Source organism: Haplochromis burtoni, unplaced genomic scaffold (assembly GCF_018398535.1).
Source record: "Haplochromis burtoni strain Fernald_Lab_line unplaced genomic scaffold, NCSU_Asbu1 Contig_141, whole genome shotgun sequence".
Taxonomy (NCBI): domain Eukaryota; kingdom Metazoa; phylum Chordata; class Actinopteri; order Cichliformes; family Cichlidae; genus Haplochromis; species Haplochromis burtoni.
Genome location: NW_024582502.1, coordinates 500,502 through 526,246, shown reverse-complemented (window position 1 = coordinate 526,246; position 25,745 = coordinate 500,502). Strand labels below are relative to the sequence as shown.

Genomic DNA, 25,745 nt, shown 5'->3' with positions numbered 1-25,745 from the left:
GGAGTAGCGTGCGCGCTCCACCTTGTTTCGATCACGTGATACGAGCTTACGAAGATGGTGGAAGTTTCTTCTTCCTTGAAGTGAAACCCCCAACAGAAACCCAAAGGGGGGTTTGTTGGCCTGTTTGTGTTATGAAAACTGAAAAGCCAGTTGGGGGTTGGGACCAAAGTAGCAGCTCAAACACCTATTAATACACTGATAGCTGCCTGGCAAGAGCAGGCTGTTCCACTCAGACACACACTAGAGTGCAGGGGTGCAAAGTTTCCCACAGGCACATGCAAAGTCCAGGAAACATCTTAGAGCATTCACACGAAATCAAGCAATGAGGTGGTCTGAAAGCTGAGAATGCACAGGTATGATGACTACACCTCGGCAACACTAGGTCGAGAGCACAGTGTTGAAGAAACTTAATTCGAATGGCAAATATAAGAAACAAATGCACAAAGCAAAACAGGAAACTGTTGTTGACATAAAAGTTTCTTGTAAAGTTTTGATAGAAATGTAATAAAACAAGTGAGAGTCACTTATACAGAGCATGTAATTCTCTATCTCTCTTTTTTTTAAACACACACACATTCAAAGCAGGTCCTACCAGTCTGCAGAGGTTTTCTAGTGATTGCTAATGTGCATGTAGAAGGAAATGAAAATCACCCGGGAGAAATGCAAATGCTAAGAGAAATAACAAAGCACTTGTCAGTCTGCTGTGAACAACTTCGAGCAAGCTTGTGTGCACCTCTGTGTTTCCTATATTATTTTACTCTCTGTGCTGTTAAGTCAGACTGAATGTCAAAAGGAGCACTTGGGGATGCCTTCCTTAATTTGCGTTCTGTAATTAGTTTATCAACCGGCATTAATCAAGGATGTGAAGATTTTACAACAGCAATGTCAATTTCAGCAGAAATCCCTTCCCCACATTGCTTACTGCTTTAAAAAACTGTTCTATTAGAAGCCATCTAGCATTTGATTGAATCTCAGAGTGCTCCTAATGACAGGAAACACTATCACCTCCCACTAAAGCACTGCTATATTGTCCATCTTTAATGTCAGATGTCATTTACTTTTCATGCCATGTTGACTCACTGCAGACTCCCTGATGTTGACCATCTGCCATCTGTGCTTCGCAGTAGTGAAGATAATCATGGCATACACTATTTTATCCCTCTGTATTCTATTCATATATTACTTAGAACTGCAACAGCAGTAGCAGCCAAGGAGTCAGCTCAGGGTGTGACCTTCCCTCAACTTGCATGAACCCTATATACAAAACCCCATAAGGGAAAAAAAAATGTTAGAATCTTTTAATATTGCATAAAATGCTTTCAGTAGTGTCAGCTACAAAAACCTTATTGTTCTCTATCATAATAAACATACTCGTAAATAGTTCTATTATTTTTTGTGAAAAAATACAACGTGCATGATTATTACTACGTGTTACAGACACCTTGTATCGGATTTACATGCCTACATCGTGGATTTTCCACAGTCATGGAGTAACTTTTCTTATGCATTGCATTGGTGCAGTTTTTCTTTTTCATAAGACACAACACGTTTGCATCTTGCGCTGTGTGGCCACAATTCAAGTGAAGGCTCATAAACATTGTATTAAGTCGTGCCCTGGACTGTTCCTAATGCCTGATGTTGAGATTTGTGGCTTACCTTTTCTTTGAGTTAGCTGTCAAACTGTCTTCTCCTCCAAATATCCCCATGCTTGCATGATCCGAACAGAGAACTGTCTCATGCTGTCTCTGTATCAACAGTGACCAAACCCGACCACCCCGCTATAGGAGTCAAGACAAACGTCATAGCGAATACTACGTTCCTGTTAGCACTTTCAAAATAAAGCATCTCGGAACTGAACTGACATATTTGTATTCATTAAGTGTATAGTACAATACATCCTATTTTACATTTATGTTCTATTTATTAGATTGTAATATCTATGAATTATAACACACGCAGTATGTAGTATATTAACCTATTGCTATATTAAATTTAGTGAGCTTTAGTAAACACTCTTCTCTTTGTCCCTACAGCTCTTTGTCCTCACCGAGGAGGTGACAACGATTACACAGTCAGCTATACAGCACAACACTTCCATCTGCCGTTTGTTGTTGGACCACCATCTGTAAATAGGAAACAGCCTCCATAAGAAATATTTCTAACCAAATTAGAAATATGACTACATTTAAAGTCAAATACAAAATATGTTGGTAATCAAGTAGTCTTTTGATATTTTTAATGGCATGTTAAATTTTACATTGTCAAGAGCTACATAGGACAGATTAAGATTGAACAGGAATTTCTTTTTGCACACAAGAGATTTGTGGATATTTTATTCTAACTGTATTTACCTAAGCCTATTTTCACTAAACACATCATAAACACATTTATGTATCAAGTTTGCCACAGAAGATGATGGATATCCTTCATATCAAGTATGTATAAAAATATATTCGTTATTTTAAAAAATGCTGCACAAGGCATTAAAAACATTGCGTTAACGTAAGGTTTATGAGTAGACTGCAAGTACCTTAAATGCATCATTATGTTTACTGACCGTCTATTGGTTCGTAGCACTACAACTCTTGTCCAATCACGGCACAAAGAGGGAGTAGCGTGCGCGCTCCACCTTGTTTCGATCACGTGATACGAGCTTACGAAGATGGTGGAAGTTTCTTCTTCCTTGAAGTGAAACCCCCAACAGAAACCCAAACATCCTGGTGAGCGAAGGCTGGGTGGACACTTTAGATACAGCGCGTTAGTTTTACAGCTCCTCGCTCGGACTCCGGTAAGTAATGGGAGCCAATAACTGGTGTTCTCATCGGTGATATTAGCTTTTTCCACAGCCGTTGGACTTTGGGATTTCCAGCCAGCCATGATGATGACACAAGCTAGCAGGCTAGTAATTAGCCTGGGCTGGGATGGCACCAGGCTGTCAATTCTGGTGGCCAGCTGACATTCAACACGTACTCAGCAACTCTAGTTAAAAAGCCACAGCGGCGAACATAACTAAAAGTGGTCAACTTCATGGCTTTTGACTTTGGCAACCAGGACATACTGTACTTCTTTCTCCGGCTAACCGAATTAGCGTTAGCTTGTTATCAATTCCTAGTTGGATTAAATTATGTAATCTTACGAACGTTTCTTAGCTTAGCATCCAAGACACGGAATGTGGAGGTACATTGAGTAGTTTCTTCTCAGCTATGTGCTGTCATTTGCGAAGGAAGGTGCGCCACACTCAATCTGATATTTTAGTAGTTCGATTAAATCTTTACGCTTAGACGTCATGGAGTCATTTCTCAGTACGCTATTGAGGAATGTTGAAGTGATTTGGTAGGAATTTATATTATTATAAATGGGTTTGTGTCAGTGAAGCAGTGAAAAGAAGTGTTATTAAAGGTATACGGAAGCTTGTTGACTCTTCGGGAAACTGACTGCACCTGTCAAACGTCACTGCTCCCAAGTGCCCTCCATTAGCAAGCTGTCCTGACCGCATAGTTTTCTCTTTTGACATAATTGCTTTGTAAACATAATGCAAGAATGACGTTTACGTTATTTTGTGCCCTCGGTCGCAATTGTTCTCAACAGTCTCCGATTTTTACTTATAATGACGGTTTTTGAGTATTGTTTGCTTGAATCGTAATATTAGAAAACCCATTTGTCCCTTTTATCTGACAAAGATTTCGTGTTCGTCATTGCGACGGTATGTTGTTTTGATGTGCTGCATTGTTTTGCCCTCTTAGTCATGATGTAAACAGCGTGTCCATGTGATTTAACAAGGTGTTAGCAACCTTGACAATAGAAGTTCAGCATATAGTAATGAAAAGCTCCTCTTATGCGGTTTTGGTCATACTGTTCAAAATAGTTGGTTCACCTGCAACACCACAGCACTAACAGGCAATAGTTGAATCAGTCTGAGTTCAGATTAGTTTCAAGAAACCCCAGATGCACTTTGTGAAATAGTGGGAGATGTTGCTTAGCTGAAAACACAAAAATCCAGTTTAGTATCCAGGAAATACACTCATCCATGATACACATTCAGCCTACTTGCAAGGATGCAAAGTCAGCAATTATAATGAATTATTGACTGAGACCAGTAGCCAACGTGAAAGTTTACCCGGGAGCTCCTCACTGTCTCCTGCTCTGCTGTGTGCGTAGACTGTTGGATGAGCTAGAGCTGAGGACCCTGCATTATTCAGTGCCACACTGAAGTAACCACAATCAAGAAAAGATCACAGGGCCTGCTTCAGAGCTTTCGGAGTTCATATACTGTTGACATGCTTATAAGCAAACAGTATAACTGGCCCTGGCAACCTTATCCTCAGAACCAATTATTGCTGTTGTCGGTGTATTTTTGGCATGAGCTTTATGTAATTGCTCTCATGTATTATATAAATGAAATTGTGATCTTAAAGTGAAGACTGGTGACAAAGATCACAAGTTTTTTTGTTAGACCCATAAGATTTTCTTTTACAGCCACCTTACAGGTTTCACAGCCTGCAGCCCTGGCCTTTGCCTCCTTTTGTGGTCTTTTATTACCTTCCATGATGACGCAGCATTTAGGAGATTTTTACTGTTGCTTGAACTGATATTCTTTTTATTTTGAGTTTACCGTCAGTCTGTTCCCTTGTTGCGGACGTTTAACAGGTCATTATACTGTTAGTGTTGTTAAGGATGGGATCCTGAAAGGAAATACAATTATTTTTTTTAATGTAGACTTTCTACTATTCAAAATGACTCTCCAGGTGATGACATTATTTAGGTAGAAGTCTTTGTACAAAGGAAAAAATATGTATGCATGTTGCTGATGTCCTAAGTAGGGTGTCCGTTGAGCTAAGCTAAGCTAACTTGTTTGCACAGATTTGGCGAGAATAGTGATTTGGCGTATTTCTTGTTTATCTTAGACTTTGAAGATACTTGGGTAAAGGCTGCTTGCTTCAAGCCAAACCCAGTGAAAGCATTTGCACAGGAATATAGGAAGAAATATGCATTAGAGGTAATTTGGAGCCCACAGTTATGATACTTTTGTGTCAGCTATGGAAGATGTACGAGCTTGGTGTGCTTTATGCATCTTGCAAGGTTCTTATAGTGACTGACTGTTATAGCTTTGACTGCTGAACTGCAGCTGATTAAATTGACTAATTGATTAATTCAGTTTTAGTTGCAACAAATGTAGTCTCAGTGCACTTTACAGACAGGTGTTGGAGCGAGTTTTCCATTAATCAAATAGTTAGTGGTTTGTTTCCCAGCTTTGCCACCAAATGTCTGTGACTGTGTATGAATGAAAGTCATTGTGTACTATTTTAATCTCAGATGTTGTACATTTTAAGAGTATTTCAGTAAGAAATATAGTTGCAGTATAACTCCTGTAGTTAATGAAAATTTGCTTAAAGCTCTGATATTTTTCTATTTTACTGTACAGTGTAGATTTGCAGAGATAATTTGTGAAATATAAATATTTTTAATGTAGTGTTTCATATTTTTTTAACCTATTAATAGTCAGAAATCAGTTCAGCTCACAATGTAAGCTAAATATATTTGAGCTAAATGATCTCACCAGTATGGTGCACATCTGCAACTTACAGATGAGATCATTTAGTCATATCTGTATGAGTTCTGCATGATTGTCACCAACCTAATGATGTGTTGTCTACAGGCCTTTATACCAGCCCTATGTCATGGCCAGTGGAGCCACCAAGTCGGGCACTTCCAATGGATACCCTATTAGGGCACAGCTACAAATCGTTGGTGAGTCTTCGGTCTTCATCAAGAAGTGAAGACCGACACACAGAGGTTAAAATAAAAGTCAGGTTGACTTATTTTATTTCTGAGCATTCAGATAGCTGCTTAAGTTTTTCAGATGTTCTCATTAGTAAAAATCTGTGCTTCTTGCTATTACTGCATATTTTTTACTACCAGTTAAAAAAACAAAATTTGTATGTTTGCTCATTCACAAAGAAAGGAACAGTCTCTAATTGTTATGGTAATAATAGAGTGAGAGAATACCAACCACAAAATCCAGAACAAACTGATTTGCATGTCATAGAGTGAAATAAGAATTTCATCCCCTACAACCACACCACAATTCTGGCTCCCACTAATTACAATCAGTCATTCAATTATATTTATTATATTCCTGATCTCAACTCATATTGTGTATGAAGCGCACCTCTCCACAGAATCAATTTCTTCCATTCCAACATAGCCGTCACCACGGGCAAGACCATAGAGCTGCCCAAGACGTCAGCTGGGTCGTAGACATGCACATGGGTCCGTGGATCAGTCTTCCATCATGACAATGTCTCAAAACATACTGTCAAGCAGCACATTAAGGTCACATAGTGTTCTAACCAGTCTCCAGACCTGAATCCTGTAGAAAAATCTGTGAAGGGAAAGAAACCTCAAGCTGCCAAGCGGCAGCCTAGAAACCTAAAGGGTTTAGAGTTTTAGTGTTTGGGACTTTGTTTCTCTTCATTAAAATGACTGTCCATTTCTTTGTAAGTAAACTTGTAAATTCAGCAGGGGATCAAATAATTGTTCCCCCACTGCCTTCATACTAGTATTTTGTTCCTAAATTAAAGTTGTAAACAATTTATTTGTTTTGTTTTGGACTCCAACATCTGACTGCTCATTTACTATATGTATTCTTCCTGTTTAGTGCTATCAGCAAAACTGAAAGAAAACAAGAAAAACTGGTTTGGTCCCAGTCCCTATGTGGAAGTGACAGTCGACGGCCAGTCCAAGAAAACAGAGAAATGTACCAACACTCACAGCCCCAAATGGAAGCAGCCGCTCACTGTGTGAGTCAGTCTTGCCAGGATTACTAGACTCTTATATTAATTCATATCATAGATACTCCTATGCCATACTTCTATTTTATTACCCATAAAAGGTATTTAACTCGAGCCAAACCTGTCTAAATAAAACCTGTATTTAAATTGCAAATGTTTGAATTTATGAGAAAGGGTACAGAATGAATTCTAATGTTTAAATGTGCCCATAAAACCTCTAATAGCCCACTTACTCAGATAGATGCCATAGACTGTTTATTGTCATAAATGTTACTACTTATATTTTCAGGAAACCAAACCAACTGTGTATTTACCAAATCCTCAATTTTGTTCATCTGGATGTAGCGTTTTCAGAGGGAGAAACGAAACAACTAGAGAGCAGAGTAGAGTAATTGCATCATTCACAGTTTAAAAAGATAGATCTGTATTTATCTTATGTTGCGACAGACCCTTTTCAGTCCTCTTCTTGCAAACAGGAGGTTTGAACAGTAGGTTAATACAGCTGTGAGATGTCCATATTAAGGATATCCCCTGTTTTTGACATCATACAACATCTAAAACCCTAATTTTTAACTCACCAGAACTACTTGTACAAATGCTGACCTCATTATTTGAAACTTTGCCCATGTTTGTATAAATATCCATATGAAAATCAGCAAAAGCATAAAGGGCACCCTTTAAAGATTCTCTAAGCGTCTCTATGGAGTGAGAAATATTCAACTATGTTGAAGGAAAACAAAAGTTTTGGCACTAATAAAATGATAGTAGTTTATATTTGTAGCTTATAAAATATGCATATCAAAAAGAGAGCATATAGTAAATAATGCCTGTGCTCCTCGGTGAGAAGAGCATCATTCCTTTGTTCAAACATTTTTACAACCCATTTAATGGATATAATCCCTAGAGACTGCATTAAGTGATTAATAAGAACAGTGTGGTAATTTGGGTTTTGGCTCAAAGGAAGAAGTGTACCATGCACGATTACTGCTGACTGCACTATGCGGTAAGACAAATCATCATTTCCCCAGCAAACTGTCAGTTTCTCTCATGAGAATATAAAAATAGAATTTCACTGAAACTGTGCAATTGTTTTTCGTGCATACACTCTTGGGCTCGGTTTTCATAGAGTTTCCAGTTTAAAGAGAAGTTTAAAGACCTGTGTGTTTGGAATTGGCTTCCATTAGCAGTTACAGTCCCACACAGTTGGGTGAGTGTCCTGTGCATTTACAGGACTCCTGTTTCCAAGAATGCACTTCACATTTAGTGCACTCACACCACTTCACTTCCTGCAGTAAAAATATTCACACATTTAGCACCCCCTTAATTTTAGCCTATCTAATGTCTCCTTCTATGCAAAGTGGCCTTCTTATTATAGAACCCTCCTACAGTTTCTTTTAGACCAACGGGGGAAGCGTTATTATATAACAAGTGTTTACTATGGGGTGTAACCGGACCCAGTCCACATATCCACTGTCTCTTTTCCTGGTGACTGTTAAACAACTGTCGTAGTGACGGTCATGGACACTCACTGTCCCTGAATAGCTTTTGAACTTTATTGTCTGTGGTTCGCTTTCAGGACAACACAAAGATTTTTGCTGCTCATACAGACAAAGTGGTGTTCACTGTTTAGCTTGGTAAAACAGTTGTCAAATAGATTGCAGTGCTGGGAATTCCTGAGAGTAATTGGTTGTTATTTCCTATATTTGTAATTATTGATGCTTGTAGATCTTATCATTGGGAATTGTACTTAACACAAATGTTAGATTGGAGCTTTAAAAGGTTTTAAGACTCACACAAAATGGTATTCACTTGACATTGGCTAGCTAAGGACTTGTGATTGAGAAGTGGAATAAGAACTGCTTACAGATTTATTCATTTAGACAATGGAAAGTATATAAAAACACTATCAGCACATATTAATCTGTCAACCTGGTTGTTGAAATGGTGTACACGGCCATGAAGAACTTTCCTATGTTAGCTTTTCAATCGAAAAAAGCATGTTTGTTTTTTTCTTTCTCTTTTTAGTTTGTTTTTTAAACTTTCAAAAGTAACTGTTTCTAAATATATTGGTTTTCACAGGATCGTAACTCCATTCAGCAAACTAGTGTTTCGTGTGTGGAGCCATCAGACCCTGAAGTCAGATCTGTTGCTAGGGATGGCCACGCTGGATCTTAGTGAAACACTCAAATCTAATGACATGAAAAGTGAGTATATATGACACAAAGGGAAAAAAGGTTCCTACATACAAGCGGTGCGTTCTGCCTTAAAGGTAGAGTAAGGAGTCTAGTCATTTGGGTGGGGTCAGAGTAGAGCTCCTGTACTTCCACACTACAAGGAGCCAGCTGAGGTGGTTCAGGCATCTGACTAAGATGCCTCCTAGGTGAGCTGTGTGGGGACATGTCCAATTGAAAGGAAACAGCTGGGAGATTATGCTTCTTGGCTCTCTGAGGAATACCTCAACTTACCCCTAGAAGAGCTGCAGGATGAAGCATGTTAGCTTGGTAAAAACAGTGTCTTGTCACTCTGAGCCTTGCCTCAGAGTTGACATATATGATTATAAAGATATATAATTTAGTAACATTTTTGCGAAGGGATCAAATATAGAGAATAAATTTTGCAAGCATCTCATGACAAAAAAAAGGGAAACCCTCAACCCTTTAAATGATGTTTATCACATACAGCCGTTTGCCAGTGATGAAGCAAGATGTACTCAAAAGTACCACAGAAAATGTAAATTAAGTCCTTGTTTTACAAATTCTTGTGCCTTAACAAAGAAGTTTGATACACAAGTCAGACAGCTGTGATAGGCTCCAGCACATAATAATATGTAGCGGAAAATCAATGAATTGACTGATCCAGCAAATAAGATCCTGGATACAAGCAGTAGAAATGCGCTTTGGCTAACCCAAGTAACACAACAGTTGCACATAGAACAAAGGAGATTACTAAATATAAGAAATTATATGTGTAGACAATTAGACAGTAATGATTAACTAGTAATTTTCTACTGCAAAAGTAAACTGCTGCAAGTATAAACCACATCACTTCCTGCCCACCAAAGTTTTTTGTCAGATAATTTCCAAAAAGTACTTCTTTTTCTTCTATGAATGTTGTGTAAAATACTACTGTGTATTGTTGGTTAGAATTTTTTTAAGGGACATTATACCACTGACTGAAGTAAAGTTTGGTGGCATCATTAATGGCAAGGTTTGTATTTCAGATGCCATAGTAGCACTGACCATCGTGTGTTTCTTGTATGTAGTTTCTGAGGTGGTGCAGACCTTACAACTGTGTGCAGACAGGGACGAGTCAGACGTGGTGGGGGACCTGTCTGTCTGCCTTGACGGCATGACTGTTGATCCTGATATGTTCGCAAAAGCAGAAGCCGACCATCACAGTGAGTCACGGAAGAGCACAAAGAGGAACTTACATTGGAAGCATGTGAAGTTTTTCATTTTATGTTGTCATTTTTTTGTTTTATTTTACAGGACCTTTGTTTTTTTGTTTTTGTTTTTGTTTTTGTTTTTGTTTTGTTTTTTTACAACTTTTTTTTTTTAAACTGAAAAAGGGGACTGAAGATATTTTGACATGTTTTTTTTTTCAGAAGTTCAACTTTTCATCCATATCAGCAGTACTAATAGCAGAGTTCTTAATTATTTGACTGGTTATGTTACATTCTAACAGAATCTCTCATTTTGACTCATTTCTCTTGCATGCTTTTATTTCAGGTACATCAAATGGGGAGTCGCAGCCAAATGGTGATCATTCCATAAGGTACAGTACATCTTCCTGTCTTTAGGCAAGTTCTACCAGTGTCACATTTCTGGTTTCTTCTTTTTTTTTCTGCTTTGTTTATCAGTATCCACCCACCCTCCTCCACAGGCACAGTCGAGACAGCTCTCCAGCTGTGGACAGCATAGAGCACAAGTCCTCTCCTAGTGGCCGTAGATCAGTAAACAGCACAGGGTCTCCATCGGTATCTTCAACAGGGCTGAGGCCTGTTCGACCACCTAGGCCATCTAGACCTCCGCCTCCAACCCCACGCAGACCCAACTCTTCACCAGGTAAGAGATTTAATGAGTGAAAACTGCTCTAATCTGTCAAGACACTGAAACTATGAACTAAAGGAAAACGAAGAAGAGACACTCTTTTTCTATACCCACTCTCTACCATCATTCCAGTGTCAAATATTTAACCCAGAGGTAGATCTGGAATTGAGCCAAAGCACAACTTGCTCTTGATATGTTTGTACAACCGGTTTCCTTAAATATGAGCTTTCTTCATGCACAACAACACAGAGATGCACAATAAGATCATTTCTAGCTAAATCCTCTCGCACATGCGCCTTAATGATCTCTTATAATCATATTAATTCCACAGTTTTGTTCTTGCACTCCAAAAAGGGGCCGATTCACACAATTCATGATTGGCAGCTCAAAATGAACTTTATTTAACTTACAGTGTTCCTTGTTTCAACTATGCAGTTCATTCGCTGTCTGAAACGAGGCATTTTAAGTTAAGTTTCTAATTGGCTGGCCCTCACCAGTACAAAAAGATTTGAACAAAAATGCTCATAGTTAGATCCATGTCCCTAAGGTGAATATTTTAAGGAAATGGTGACATCACACAGTAGTGACATTCAAGAGCAGACAAAACTGTCTTAAAATTTGTTTAGAGCAGTGTGAAGCCTGTTGAAGCCTTGTTCATATGCTCTGGCCGTGTTTAAAGTGAGGATCCACCATTTTCTTTCTTCAGCATCTTCCAGCAATGACTCTGCTGCAGCAGACTGCAGCGACGGCCAGTCAGGTTCTGATACCCCAGTGCGAGTGCCGGCCTCGGGTCCCTCATCAGCCCCAGACTCAAGTCCATCATGGGGCTCTGACAGGAACTCCACAGTGGCCTCCGGTTCTGGAGCTGCAGCAACCAGGCAGCCGACCAGCACCATCACCCCTGCTGTCACTCCCAGAGTCCCCGCAGTCAGCACAGGACCCTTGCCTCCTGGGTTGGTGCTCATTTTCTAATTCTTGCAGAAGAATTGAGAGAGGTTTTCTGTACAGTCATAAGTCATGAATGTGAAAGAATGGAAACGATTATCTAATCTCCAAAGCCATGCTAAGCAATAATAGTGCCCAAGCCAAACTACTAATTGCTAAAGCGGCTGACTGCGCTGTAGTATAAATAGACCAAGAAAAGGAAGCTTCATCCAGAGAAAAAATGCTTAACTACTGAGGAAAAAATAAAGAAAAGGGGCTGTTGCTTAGCCGTAAATTAATGTTTTCTAAAACAGAACAGAAATACCTGAACAAGGCAAGGTCAGATGAGCATTTATATTCCATTCATCAATCTAATGACACGTTAGATGACGGAGCATGCTGAATATTGTAATGATAAAAAAATCAAACAAATATGCAAACATGAGTGATAAATGTGAGAGCAGTTTTTAGCATAGCAGAATCTTCTTACTGAAAAGACAAGGTGACATGCTACTTGTTTGTCTGTTGAGAGCAGATATGCCTAAACAGTGAATGACTTTATCTCACATTTTATATATTAAACATGGTTGTGACGATCGTGGTCTTTTTTTGGTCTGGCTTCATCCAGCCTGTAATTCTGTAAACATCCCTTTCTGAGCTCTGTGCTCCTATGACATCATTGTGACCTTCACTGGCTGTTAGCTGTTTTTCTACTAGGATGACTCATGTAGAAAATGCTAGAAATTATAAATCTGTGCATAATCTGCTAGAGTAGTGTCTTGCACCATTAAGAAAAGTGGCCTGAACTTTATCATTGTTCCTTTTTCTAGATGGGAGCAGAGAGTGGATCAGAACGGCAGGCTTTATTATGTTGATCACGTGGAGAAGAAAACAACGTGGGAACGGCCTGAACCACTGCCCCATGGGTAAACAAAAAAAACCCTCTATCACTTAGATTTTTCTTAGAAAGCCATCTCTAGTGTTATTGGACTGTTATAATAGTAGATACTGGTTATATTCTTGTTGTTCACTTCGTCCAGTGATATATTTGTCATGTCCTTTAGCCTGGAAAAAGTGTATGGTTTTTCTGTCATTAAAGCATTTATTCTCTCCCCCCCCCCACTTTACACCTTCAGCTGGGAGCGTCGTGTTGACCAAATGGGGCGGGTCTACTTTGTTGATCACATGACACGTACCACCACATGGCAACGCCCCACTGTGGAGTCAGTGCGCAATTATGAACAATGGCAGCACCAGCGAAGCCAGCTGCAGGGCGCCATGCAGCAATTCAACCAGAGATTTATATTTGGGGTGAGACATCCTCTTTATCATGTGATGCATTGTGTTGACTTGGATGGTAATAAGCTGGAATATAGTGACTATAGGTGTGTCTCATCTGTGAATTTACAGTCTTGTAATACAAATACTAAATGCAAAGAAAAGCGCCTGGACTTCTTTAAGTTGCTTGAAGATGTTTCACCTCTCATCCGAGAAGCTTCTTCAGTTCTAAAGTCAAACTGTGAGGAGTTCCAGATTTAAACCTAGTGGGAGTATCCCCCCAAAGAGGGACAAAAGGACCCCCTGATGATCCTCTAATCGCCTGAGCCAAGGTGTGAAAATGGGTGTGGGTCCCAATCAGCCAGGGTTTCGGGTGAGCTCATTGTGAAACCTGGCCCCACCTTATCATGCGAATTCCTGGCCCAGGATCTACATCCTGGGCCATCTGACCTCAGGAATTTGACCTTAGAACTGAAGAAGCTTCTCGGATGAGAGGTGAAACATCTTCAAGCAACTTAAAGAAGTCCAGGCGCTTTTCTTTGCAAGCTCCTTTGACTACGATGACCTGGATTACTTAGAACCTTCACAGACACAAATACTAAATGATTAGGAAATCGGATTTTGATTGAAGATCGATTGAAGGATGCAAGTTGAGAAAAAAAGCTAGATATCTTTCTTTTCTTGAAGCATTTTATACAAAATATATACATAAGTACTGTGCTGGATATAGCTTACTTTATGTTGCCATATTTCTGTGACATTGCTATTAATGGAAAAAGGTGGCTCACTGCTTTTGAGATGTTACTTTGGCCCTGTAGTTACAGGCCTCTTGCTCTAATATAGAATAGAATAGCCCTTTATTGTCATTGTACATGTACAACGAAATTGTGGGTGCTCCACGCCACCTGTGTCAGAATAAAATACAAATAGTAGACAGCAGGAATAAGCGGGGTGTGGGGGGAAAACACAAAAAGATGCACAGTAGTTGGGATCGCTGTGCCACTGCATATGTCCTTACACGCCACTATCTTAAAAACATGCCAAGCTTGTTAAACACAAAGCTTGGCATATCTGTTATGTCATACATACAAGTGAACACGCTTCATTAACGATCATCTTCTGCTGTGTAGGCCCAAGACCAGGCCACAGCCACTCAAAATAAGGAGTATGATCCTCTTGGGCCTCTACCACAGGGATGGGGTAAGGTCATAATGACTTTCTAATTTAAATACAAAAGTTTCTGTCACTGTTAACTACAATTGTTGCTAAGAGACATCCACACAGGAAGCCATTTGCTTGTTGTGCAATGCTTTGTTGCTGATAGTGTTTTACCAGTTTACATTCAAGGTTCCAGTTGCTGAGATGAACTCTTACATATGTCAATCAGTGTCCTACACTCTCATTGGAAGTTGCTTAAATCACATATTGTTCTCATATTTTCTGTCACATTTGGATTTTTCATTGTTTTAGCATTTGAACATCAGTTTTCAACATTTATTGTGACTGCCTTCTCTTCTGGAACCTGTTGGATTATATTCGATGTCTACGTTGGGGACTTTTTTTTTCTAGCAGTAGCCTGGTAGCTGCTGAGCTGCCAGCCCTGATATAAAGTGTTATATCATGATAGCCACAGCAGGATTTATTTTTATTATTTAATATAACCCCTTTAAATTAAGCTATCTTTATATTTGATTAAGGTAGAGATGTTTGTAGCATGAAAAAGACACTCGTCCCTAATTTCTCAATAATAATAAAGTTAAATAATTCAAAGGTAGCTATGCTTAATTGTGGCTTTTGCATTAATCTATTATAATGTAAAGTAAAGATGGAGTTAGGGTAGGGCAATATAATGTCTCACTTTGTGTGCTTGCAGAGAAGAGAACAGACTCCAATGGCAGAGTTTATTTTGTGCATCACCCTACACGGTCAACACAGTGGGAGGATCCAAGAACACAGGGGTTAGTGTGTTTGCATATTCCACTGTTTTTGTTATCAGATAAACATAAAACTGGTATATCTGTAGTGTGTGTTTTTTTTCATAACCTTTACTGAGAACATTAAACAGGAAAAGGTCTAATGTTGTTTTTCAGTTTGCTGAATGAGAAGCCCCTTCCTGAAGGCTGGGAGATGCGCTTCACTGTAGACGGTATTCCTTATTTTGTCGACCACACCAGGAGAACCACCACCTACATCGACCCCCGCACTGGAAAATCCTCACTGTATGTTATTCCAATGCATTCTTTTCCATTCTCCCAAAATTTTAAGGCTTCAGAAAGATATAGAAGACACAGTCACATTGGCTAACTAAAAGACGTACATTCTTTTCAAAAATAGTTTTATTGCTAATTACTGCCATAATGATACTTTGTAACAGAAGCAACAAACACGTTTATATCTCAAACCATCTTGTGTTCTTCTAAACATAATCATCATTCTTTTAAAAGACATTCTGAGTATTTTGGAAACAAGGGTTTTATCTTAATAGTCTGGTTTGACCGAAGCAGGTACTAAAGAAACACAACAACAAAAAGCTGTGCTGCTATATGAATTTGTTTCTAAAAGAACTTATTGGTTTGTCTTTGGGATTTAGTTTTTCCTTTTAGTGGCCCCTTTTTAACTATCATTTGTTAGTGACATGTGATCTGGATTCACTGTCAGTGACATTCTGGCTGCACACAGTCTTTTCAACAGTTCTGCGTGCCACAGATAAGTAAGCAAGTGCGTTTGAGTTTCCAGCCAGAGAATACAAAAGACTGGTTTAATGTTATGCAGAAAGTCTTTCTGGTGTGCTGATAAGCTGTTACTGAAACAAAGGCAGGTACTTGAAGACCTTTTTTGTTTGTTGTTGTTTTTTGTTTTGCTTTTTTGGGGGGGGGATCAACATAAATAGTTTAATTTCACAGTTGATCTAGCATCTCACAAGGTAGCTTTGATATACCTGGTAGTTATGTTTCAGCTGATTTTCAGTCATATGTGTCACTGTCCTAAGAATCCCTCTCTAATTTTAGAAGTCGTGACGCATTAGCCTGATATGACTAATGGGTCACCTAGTCTCCTACAGCATTCTCAGTCCTGATAGTTACTGAGTTGAGGCTTGGATCTGGTTTTTTTCACTCAGGTGGAAAAACCAGTTTGGGTGGAAGGTGATGAGAATGTGGTTATGTAAACTAAGATGAATAGTGGCGAAATTCACATGTTTATAACCTTCTCATGTACGTTTTTGTAAGTGGATCGCTTTTTTAAAATATATTTTGCAAGGACATTTATGTGGGCGTTCATGGGAGTGGAAGCGAGTGTGAGATCGAAATATCTGAAAGTAATATTTAAGGTATTAACGGATTAAATGAAACTCTGGTTTTTCCTTCTTTTTTGTCACAGTGAAAATGGACCCCAGATCACCTATGTTCGAGACTTCAAAGCCAAAGTACAGTACTTCAGATTCTGGTGCCAGGTGGGTGTCACTAAAGGAAAGGAGAGTTGTTGTCTTTAGAATAAAAATCTGCAGATTCCTGGCATTACACCATATCCACTGACACTATGTGGAAAATGGAGTATTTCATATCTTTCTAATGGATCTCTCAAATTGCATGATGAAACAAAGTAGAGATGAATTCCGTTTAGTCAGTCATAAATTTTTTCACGATGACTGATGACCTTAGGTTCATTTCAACTCAATTTGTTGTTATCAAGTCTGAACTCCCACAGTCTTCGATGGATAACAAAAAGTCATCATAAACAGGGGAGTGCACTGTTTTTGCTTTATTTAGTGTGCATGTGTAATATTTGTGTGCGTACCATGTTAAATAAAAAAAAACGTAATCCTTCCTTTAAGGCGAACCAGTGAGTCTTCACTGCAAAATTAACTGTTGCTGGCATTTTTCTTTTCTCCAGCAACTGGCGATGCCTCAACACGTCAAGATCAACGTATCCAGAAAAACCCTGTTTGAGGACTCCTTCCAGCAGGTACAGCAACCACCTTGAGCCACACTGTTCATTGTATTTATTAATGCATAATAATGACAAAAGTGCAGGGCATAAAGTAAGCAGACTGTAAAATTCCTAATTATAATAATGGGGTATTTTGTTTTAGAATAATAGTGATTTCACAGGTGGTATATCAGTCTGTTGTCTTTGTTGTAGATAATGAGCTTAAATGCTCAAGATCTGCGAAGGAGGCTGTGGATCATCTTCCCTGGAGAAGAAGGGCTTGACTATGGCGGTGTTTCCAGGTTAGTTATGAGAAGTCTCAGAATTCATAGCATAGAACTATTATTGGGCTGCTGCTGTCATTTTTATTTATGTATTTGCTGGATTTCTCATCCCACACTCACTTCTGCCTTGTCTTCTCCTCACTCACAGGGAGTGGTTCTTCCTGCTGTCCCATGAGGTTTTGAACCCGATGTATTGCCTGTTTGAATATGCTGGTAAAGATAACTACTGTCTTCAGATCAACCCAGCCTCCTACATCAACCCTGACCACCTCAAGTATTTCAAGTTCATAGGACGCTTTATTGCCATGGTTAGTCACTTTCTCATATGCTGGTTTTAAAGCTGTAATGGCAAGTAAGATATTGTAAGAGTCACTGTAGCATTATTTATAACAGTAAGGTGTTTCTCTTTGGCTCTCAGCGAAGGCGGTCGCACTTTTCTCCTCTCCCTTATCTTCCCTGCTTAGCTCCTCATGTCCTTGTCTTGTCTCGTGGTTTTTTTGTTTTTGTTTTTGTTTTTTTTGTTTTTTATTACTTTCCCTGGAACACACTCTCACAGTCTGTTTCTAAAACCTAAAGAGAATTATGGATTTGATCAACTGGTCTCTGAATGCTATTGACACCCTTTTCTCAACGAGAAGTCTGGGCTCGGGAGAGCCCGAGTGCCCTGGAGGGACTTTCCCTGCCGGATACACAATGGACGGGTGGCAGACATGGAGGATCGTGTGCCTGGCGGGACTGTCGATCGAGGACGCTGAAGATATCTACCTATTCGGAACCATGATAACAGGGTTCTTGCTGATCGGAGCTGGCTTGGCCCTGGCTTATCGGAGAATTAAGAAAGCGGAACTGGCTGTTCAAACCCCCCCAAGGCTGGCCGCTGGGATTGAAACGATGGGAAGAGGTGCGGCTTCTCAGGTAGGGCTCACTGAATGCAGCATGGTTAAGAGCTTGGAGGCGCTAACGGCTGCAATGAAGGCTCAGAATAACACCTCTGAGCGTATATTGGATTACATCAGGGAAGAATCCACTCGGAACAACACCTCTGGGCGGAAGCTGGATTACATCTCGGATCAGTTGGCTGCGGTCGTGAGGTCTCAGAATCTGCTCTGTGAGCAAAAGACTGAAAAGACCACGGAATTGAAGGTAAATAACATCATGGAGAAACTCGCAGCTATCCAACGGGAGATTGAGAGACCAGTGTCTGTGTCGGAGTGTTAAAACAGCTTGAAATTCTCATGAGTTGTTTGTAAAAGAAAAATCACCATTATAATAATGCGGCTACCCCTTCGGCGCCAGCTGTGGGCTCAAGGCCGGAACCGAACAAAAACTCCCTGATAACGACTGTTGAGTCTGTTCCTTCCCATTCCATGCAAGGCCACCTGGGTTGGCTGGTAGACTGTTTTCTTAGCCTGGCAGGGCAAAGGACACTGTCTCAGCTGAACTATGGACACGCACACACATACACTTACACTGATAAGCACACACTCATCCCCCTCCATTTCCAAACGCCTTCGATGCTTGTTTCCTGCGGGGGAACACGTCAGGTCTGTGTGACGCGCTGGGATGGTAGCGCTGTGCAGGGCGGCTGCTGTGTTCGCTTCGGATTACTCCTCACCCCCCACCCAATCCTGTGGCTTGTAATGTCTTTCACAATGTTGTGCTGTGGACATTTTTGTGCTTTTTGTGCAGAGGATTTTTTTTGTTTCCTGTTCTCATGCTGTCCTACCATGGAAGCACAGCATGAGTAGAGGTCTCTTTTTCCTCTTGTACTTTCCCATTGTAGTGTACATTTCAGTGTTTTTCAGTAACGCTACCGATCTCCGACTTGTATCCCCATGTAATGTCTGTGTTGTGTGTGTAAGGTCGGGGGGGGGTCCCATTTCACTGCAGGGCAACCTGCATGTGGCGAATAAAGCTTTGATTGATTGTGTGTAATAATGATGAACATGCATTTCCCCCTCAGGCTCTTTTCCATGGCAAGTTCATCGACACTGGTTTCTCACTGCCATTTTACAAGCGCATCCTCAACAAGCCGCTGACCCTCCACGACCTGGAGTCCATTGATCCGGAGTTCTACAACTCCCTCATGTGGATCAAGTGAGTTCACAAAACTGCTGTGTGTGTAAAGCGGTTTGAGAGACGATGCATTCTTAATTATTCTCATTCTAAATGAACTTGTTGACATTTCTTATTACAAAGTTACTAATACATTAGATTGTTTATGTCTTTGTATTGGTGTGTATCACCCTGTACATCTCAGGTTTTATTTATGAAGAGAAGAGTAACAGTGTGCTTAATGTGCTGCTCGTGTTTATTTGTGTGGAGAAATGACACATCACTGCACTTTGTTACACTAACTCATTAATGAAACAAGAACTGTCCCCCAAACGGCAGGGGCTGTAATAAAACTTTGATGTTTTATGATTTTTTTTTTTTTTTTTTATTACAACATGCTGACGTCAGCCTGCTGACAACGCGCTGATACCTGACCTTTGACCTGTGACCTTGAAGCACATACAGTCTAAAATGGTTTATTTTCTATCTTTTTCACCCACATGATTGGGGCAGAATTGGCTGAAATCTTTTGCTTTTATAAGCTGTAAAAACGTGAGATTTTTAAGATGTATTCATGCAGCGTGTGATTTGTTTTGCGAAACATTATGGGTCCATCTTGACGTTGTAGGGTCTCATATTGGGGGGGGGGAGTAACCATATGTCCTTTCATATTGCACTGGTCAACTTGGGCGCTAAAAATGAAGGTCAACCCAGTTGCTCACATCCCCAGAGACCCTGTTATTGGGAAGTTTGAAGAAAAGAAATTGTGGGTAAAATAAAGCTTTTACTGCTTTTCACATTTTGTGGGGCCTTGACTTTGATCCGATAATTTTTTATTTTATTTTATTTATTTATTTATTTATTTCCAAAAATTAAATAGACTCAAGCTGTCATGGGTTTTTTACCATCACATAATATCTTGAAAACTGTGGATGCTACACTGCTAACAAACAAAACAAATTAAGCCGATTACATATTTCCTGTCTTTGTGGGGACAGCCAATTGAAATGATGCCTCAAAACCCCCTCAAGACGAGTACTGAGCTCAGTCATTTGGGATTGCAAAGTCTAGTCCTATTAAGTAATCTAACCTACAAAGAACTGGAGAAAAAAAATCAGTGAAGTCTTATCTAAAAAGCTTGAGAAGAAAAGTGGCTAGACTTGAGTGTTTTTTGAGTACGTTTCACATCTCATCCGAGAAGCTTATTCAGTTCTGGAAGTTTTATATTAACTGGCTACAGATGACATAAATATTTTTATGCCATCATTAATTGTCAACAGAACCCCAGCACAATGATCAAAACCTCCATTAACATCCTGCGCTTAGCCAAACATCTCATGTGATTTTTAGTCCTTTTTAGTCACATGAATAACTGACTAGTAACTCAAAACTGAATTTACATTTTTACAAAATAATTGATTCCATGTTCTTCAGTCACTTTTAATTACCTTCTAATGCTAATCACACTATTCAAGCTTAACATTTCCTGGGGAAACCATGAAGAAAATGTTCTTAAAATTGGGCCTTGAGTAGCTCTAAATCCCCTTAGGCAACATTTTAGCTGGATGAGCGGAGGAAGAAATGTCGTCAGCAGCATTAATAGGTCACTGAAACGTGTTAGTCTTTAACCCTTGGTCAGGTTTTCAAATCATTCTTGGCTGCAGCAAATTTCCTGTGGTGTTAGACTCTCAGAGCTTTAAGTGTAGAATGTGTCATGATAACGGAATAACATGACACAGATGAAAACTTGTTGTAACAGTAATGCTGCAGGGACCTTGTTGCTCTTTAGGGATAACAACATTGAGGAGTGCGGGCTGGAGATGTTCTTCTCTGTTGACAAGGAGATCCTGGGGGAGATCTCCACTCATGAGCTGAAGCCAGGAGGAGGTGACATCCAAGTCACAGAAGAGAACAAGGAGGAGTACATCAGGTGGATTTCAGGGTTTTCCATTTAGTTGTTAATTCAGATCATTGTCTATTATTATTATTATTATGTCAATTCAATATAAGGCTCATATGACATGTTTATTAAGATAAGAGTTTTTTTAGGTTTTAAGGTTGGGCTTGTGTTTGCCTGTGCAGGCTGGTGGCAGAGTGGCGCCTGTCCAGAGGAGTAGAAGAGCAGACACAGGCTTTCTTTGAAGGCTTCAATGAGGTCCTCCCTCAGCAGTACCTGCAGTACTTTGATGCAAAAGAGTTGGAGGTATGCTTAAAGACAAATACTCAAGAATGGAGTGGGCGGTATACTTTTTGTCTTAATGAAAATGTATTCCGTCCCAGGTCATGCTGTGTGGTATGCAGGAGATTGACCTGGTAGAGTGGCAAAGAAACACCATCTACAGACACTATGCTCGCAGCAGTAAACAGATCGTCTGGTTCTGGCAGGTCAGTGTGAAGCCGAAGGAGTGACTCATTAAACTGAAGTTTATAATAATATGATAATATGGTCTTTAATCTTTCTTGTTTTTTGTTTGTTTTTTCTCCTGCAGCTGGTGAAGGAGATGGACAATGAGAAGAGGATGAGACTGCTGCAGTTCGTCACTGGTACCTGTCGCCTGCCAGTCGGAGGCTTCAATGACCTCATGGGTAAATATTGCAGGGATGACCATTTGAAGTGCCAAATGATTCTACATGCAGCATGACGCCAAAGGATAACCTACAAAGTTTTGTTGGTGGTTTATTTCAGTTGTATGTTTGTTCTTTAAGCCATTTGTAGCCTTTAGTGTGTTAGGTAGGAAACTGTCAAATTAGTGCAGTTTGTTTTGAAAGTTCACCTTTTCTGTAAGGATCAAACTTAACAGTGAGTTGTGCTTCACCTCGTAGGAAGCAACGGTGCTCAAAAGTTCTGCATTGAGAAGGTGGGAAAAGAAAACTGGCTTCCCAGAAGTCACACATGGTGAGTTCATACAGAGGACTAAAGAAACTACTGGGTGCGGATGGATGATAATGGGCATACACCCCACCTCATGTAAAAGAACAGAACTGTTTTGAGTTGCAGAAGTGTTATGGACAGTGTTGAAATAACTATGGAGACAGTACAGTTTTCCAATTGGGCCTGGATATTATGAATGCAGATTTACAACCTACTTCAGAGTTGTTTCAACTGTCCTTAAACTTCTTTAGTTTTCATCCAAGCACACAGCTCCACACTGACATAGGCTCACTTCAGAATCAAGCTAGGTTTGTTGTGGTAGCACCAGAATCAGCTTTTCAAGCTAAAATACATTTTTTAATGTTCATTTTCCAGCTTCAACAGACTGGATTTGCCACCCTACAAGAGCTACGAGCAGCTGAAAGAGAAGCTGATGTTTGCCATTGAGGAAACGGAAGGCTTTGGACAGGAGTAAAGAAAACCAGGAGGAGCTGGGTGCAGGAGTCTGGAGGAATGAAAAAACCCCACCAGTGTTCAAATCAGGGAGCCTCTTTAGAATAGGCAGGAGTTTTTGGGAGTTTGTGCTCATGCATGCACTCACATGTGTAGTACTTCTATGGGAGCATATGCTAGACTGTTGTCTGCATGTTGTTGGGTTTTGGGCACGGGCCCTGCACACTGCAGTCTCAGCAGGCCTCTGCACGCCCGACAGCTTGGAGAAATTTTTGTATCGTTTCAAACCAAAACATGGACGCTGCTCCCGTCTCTCAGAATGTGCACCGCTCTATGCCCGGTGAACTCGTCCTCTGTGACATCTGTTTAACAAGACTACAGGTTTTTTGTTTTGTGCTTTCGACTCATATGATCATGTCAGGTAAGAAGGAGGGGTTAAACTGAAAACATCTTGACCTGACGGAGCACAAGAAGTTCCAGGAGTAAAACCTTTAAAGAGATTGAGAGGGTCTGCTTTTTCTTCTAAAGAGTCACCAAAAATCATTTTTAAATTCTGTTGTTTTAGAATCGAACTCACACTTTGATCTGCATGTTAATTATAACAAGACCCTTTTTTTTTCTCAAAAGTAGTGCTTCAAACTTTTACTAACAGACAATCCTGGTGCTTCAGAGAGATTTGGCCACATGCCTATTTTGCGTTCCTGCTTCTTTAGTATTTGATCTGGGAATCGATTCGATGATTGTGAAAAGTGTTGTAACCTCCATTGTCTTTAGTGGTGGGAAGAGTGGGAGAGAACTTAGAGGCCCTAGTTTTATAGGGCCAGAGTTTGCACGCTGTGATGTGTGATGGGGGACATTGTGGATTAGAGTATCCTGGGGGAGTCTTTTAAGTTATTCATCTTAGTATCAGCTTTAAAATGTTTTCCAGCTTTCTCCTTTTATTTCACGGGATAGTCTTGATTAAAAATTAAATAAATTAACATCCTGAGGAAATCCTTTTTAGTAATTAATGAATCGAGATTTGTTTTGATGCTATTTAAAGTTAAAAGTTTGAAAACAAGACACCAAAATCAAGTCAAACCAAATCAACTTTTAAATGATAATGGATATTTTGAATGCTCACTTAACAGCTTGAAAATAAGCAGTTTGTAGCTTTTTGTACACGTGTAGCATTTGAATTGGATCGAGCTCTTTGCCTTAGTTGAACTTTTACAAACCCTACAGCGAGAGACAAAATGAAAGAGACAAAGCGTTTTGGAATTGAAAAAGGTTGAATTCTGTCTTCCCTTTTCCACTTAGAGGAACATTTTACCTCTAAATGCTTTTAGCAGAGAAAGCAGTTTGTAATTCTATAGTTTGTGGATTTGGGTAATTCTAAGAAAAACAGAATTTTAAAGCTGTGCGAGGCATTGTACTGCTTCAAGGAAAAAAATTAAAGTCATGAATTCCTGGGAAGAAAAAGTCTGAGATTAAAGTGGTAAATTTATAAGAGGGGGAGGGGTGAGCCCGGACTTCAAATTCAGACCCGAGACGACACCACCTGCTGGTTCGTGCCTGCAGTGTATCACAGCTGACAATTATGGTCACAAAATGACCTTCTCATTATAAACATCTGCACTTTGAAGATACTCGCCCATGATTCAGGCCTGTTCAAATGAAAGTAACATACAGACCGAGATGCTGTGATAGTTGTTATCACAGACCAGCACTCTGTAATGTGACCACTTCTTACCAAAACTTTTTTTTTCTCCTAAAATAACCACTTTAATCTCAGACGGGATCTTGATTTTTATTTTTTATTTTTTTAAATCCTGCATTATTTTTAATGTCATGATTTTAAGCTTTTTGTTTTGTTTTTGTTTGTTTTTTCTTTGAAAATGATAAGTCTTCCATAGCTTCATATTCTTAAATTTTTTTACCTTACCTAGAATGCATTACGAAAGTGAAAAGGTGTGTTTTTGTGTGAGAGAGATTCTTGCTTCACCTTCTAGGTTATGTATCATGGAACAGCTGACTTGGGCAGATTGTTGTATTAAAATGTGAATGCACAAAGAAACCTCCTGATGCTTTGCCAAGGTGGTATCCAGAGGGGAGGGGTGTGTGTGTGTGTGTGTGTGTGTGTGTGTGTGTGTGTGCTGAGGTTGGTGTAGTTTGGCATCAATCATATGAAATTTAGAGCAGCAGGTAGTGTGGGTTCTCATTTTTAGAGCGCTCCTTTGAATGATTCAGGTTACACACTTGAAAGACTGTTGGGGTCACTGATGGGGGCATTGGATTCAGGCGGTGTTAGTCTAATAAAGCACGGCACTTTCTTTCCCAACACCCCCAGCGTGTGCGAGTTCCATCCTGCTTTGTCTGTACCCCTGGACTCACCGTTTCCACGTGCATGGTGAGATCATCTGTCATTAGCCTTCAGGTAGCCTTATTTCCACCCTCGGGCTTCAGGCATGCTTTGTTAGCAGCTTGAAGCTGGCAGAGATGATCCACCGCAGGTTGCTTTATGCTAAAGTGAATACTCTGGACTGCACCAGATTGAGCTTGGGGGGGGGGGTGTCACGTGGCCTGTTTTTAAATAGTCAAGTGTGACCTCGGCTAGGACAACAACTACTGAGACAATGCTAGCATAAAAACTGATGAATGTATCAAGATGGAAAGTTGGTCTAGTTGCCTATTTACAGCTTTGCCTCAGATTGTTTTCCCTGATGCAGGATGATGTTTTGATCTTGTTCTGGGTCGATCGCATATTAAAATCTTGGGAACATAGTTGAATAGATATGTAAATATTAACTGCTTCTTTTTTTCTTTTTTGGGGTTTGTTGTTTAAATTTTTTTTTGTCTAGAAGCCTCCATATCCAAATAAACCACTGTCACTCCCCTGTACATGAAGTTGTAAATGGTGTCAATAACAAAGTTTCTTTTTTAAAAGAGAGGTTTTAAAAAGAGGTTTATGTTAACACTATTTTCTTTTCCCTGTTTAATTTCTGATGTATATGAACGTTGTGTAATATAGATAATGCCACCTTAATAAATTAACTCAGAAATGTGTGTGTGCCTTTACTGGGATGCAGTTGGTAAAAAAGACATTTTGTATCATCTTGTTTATCACTTTGAT

The 25,745-nt window shown here is 39.8% G+C and overlaps 2 protein-coding genes across 3 annotated transcripts in view; one reads left to right on the top strand and one right to left on the bottom strand.

Annotated features, from left to right (window-relative positions):
- The window catches only part of calcrl2 (calcitonin receptor-like 2), a 45,391-nt gene extending 43,586 nt beyond the window's left edge, over positions 1-1,805 (bottom strand). The window contains exon 1 of the mRNA XM_005931491.2: positions 1,657-1,805. Within this exon, the coding sequence (XP_005931553.1) occupies positions 1,657-1,706 (50 nt within the window). The 5' untranslated portion in view covers positions 1,707-1,805. The remainder of the gene's footprint in view (positions 1-1,656) is intronic.
- An 825-nt stretch (positions 1,806-2,630) lies between these two features.
- itchb (itchy E3 ubiquitin protein ligase b) lies at positions 2,631-25,678 on the top strand. 2 transcript variants are annotated; one of them, XM_005931492.3, is made up of 24 exons: positions 2,631-2,788; positions 5,657-5,748; positions 6,659-6,800; positions 8,871-8,995; positions 10,054-10,188; positions 10,520-10,565; positions 10,674-10,855; positions 11,547-11,793; positions 12,595-12,690; positions 12,901-13,075; positions 14,173-14,242; positions 14,916-15,000; positions 15,133-15,261; positions 16,421-16,493; positions 16,934-17,005; positions 17,183-17,271; positions 17,402-17,561; positions 19,217-19,350; positions 21,098-21,238; positions 21,391-21,511; positions 21,589-21,693; positions 21,798-21,894; positions 22,132-22,204; positions 22,556-25,678. In XM_005931492.3, exons 2-24 carry the CDS (start codon positions 5,679-5,681, stop codon positions 22,653-22,655), a joined length of 2,667 nt encoding a protein of 888 aa, XP_005931554.1. In that variant the 5' UTR covers positions 2,631-2,788; positions 5,657-5,678; the 3' UTR covers positions 22,656-25,678. The 2 variants fall into 2 exon arrangements, with proteins under 2 accessions (XP_005931554.1, XP_042080504.1); XM_042224570.1 differs by lacking the exons at positions 2,631-2,788; positions 6,659-6,800.
- Positions 25,679-25,745: the final 67 nt, after the last annotated feature.

Excerpts from the sequence above, each read along its gene's own strand:
- itchb (XM_005931492.3), top strand. The coding sequence starts at position 5,679 with ATGGCCAGTGGAGCCACCAAGTCGGGCACTTCCAATGGATACCCTATT. Across the intron at positions 13,076-14,172 it reads ACCAGAGATTTATATTTGGG|GCCCAAGACCAGGCCACAGC; the intron begins GTGAGACATCCT and ends TCTGCTGTGTAG. Across the intron at positions 16,494-16,933 it reads ACTTCAGATTCTGGTGCCAG|CAACTGGCGATGCCTCAACA; the intron begins GTGGGTGTCACT and ends TCTTTTCTCCAG.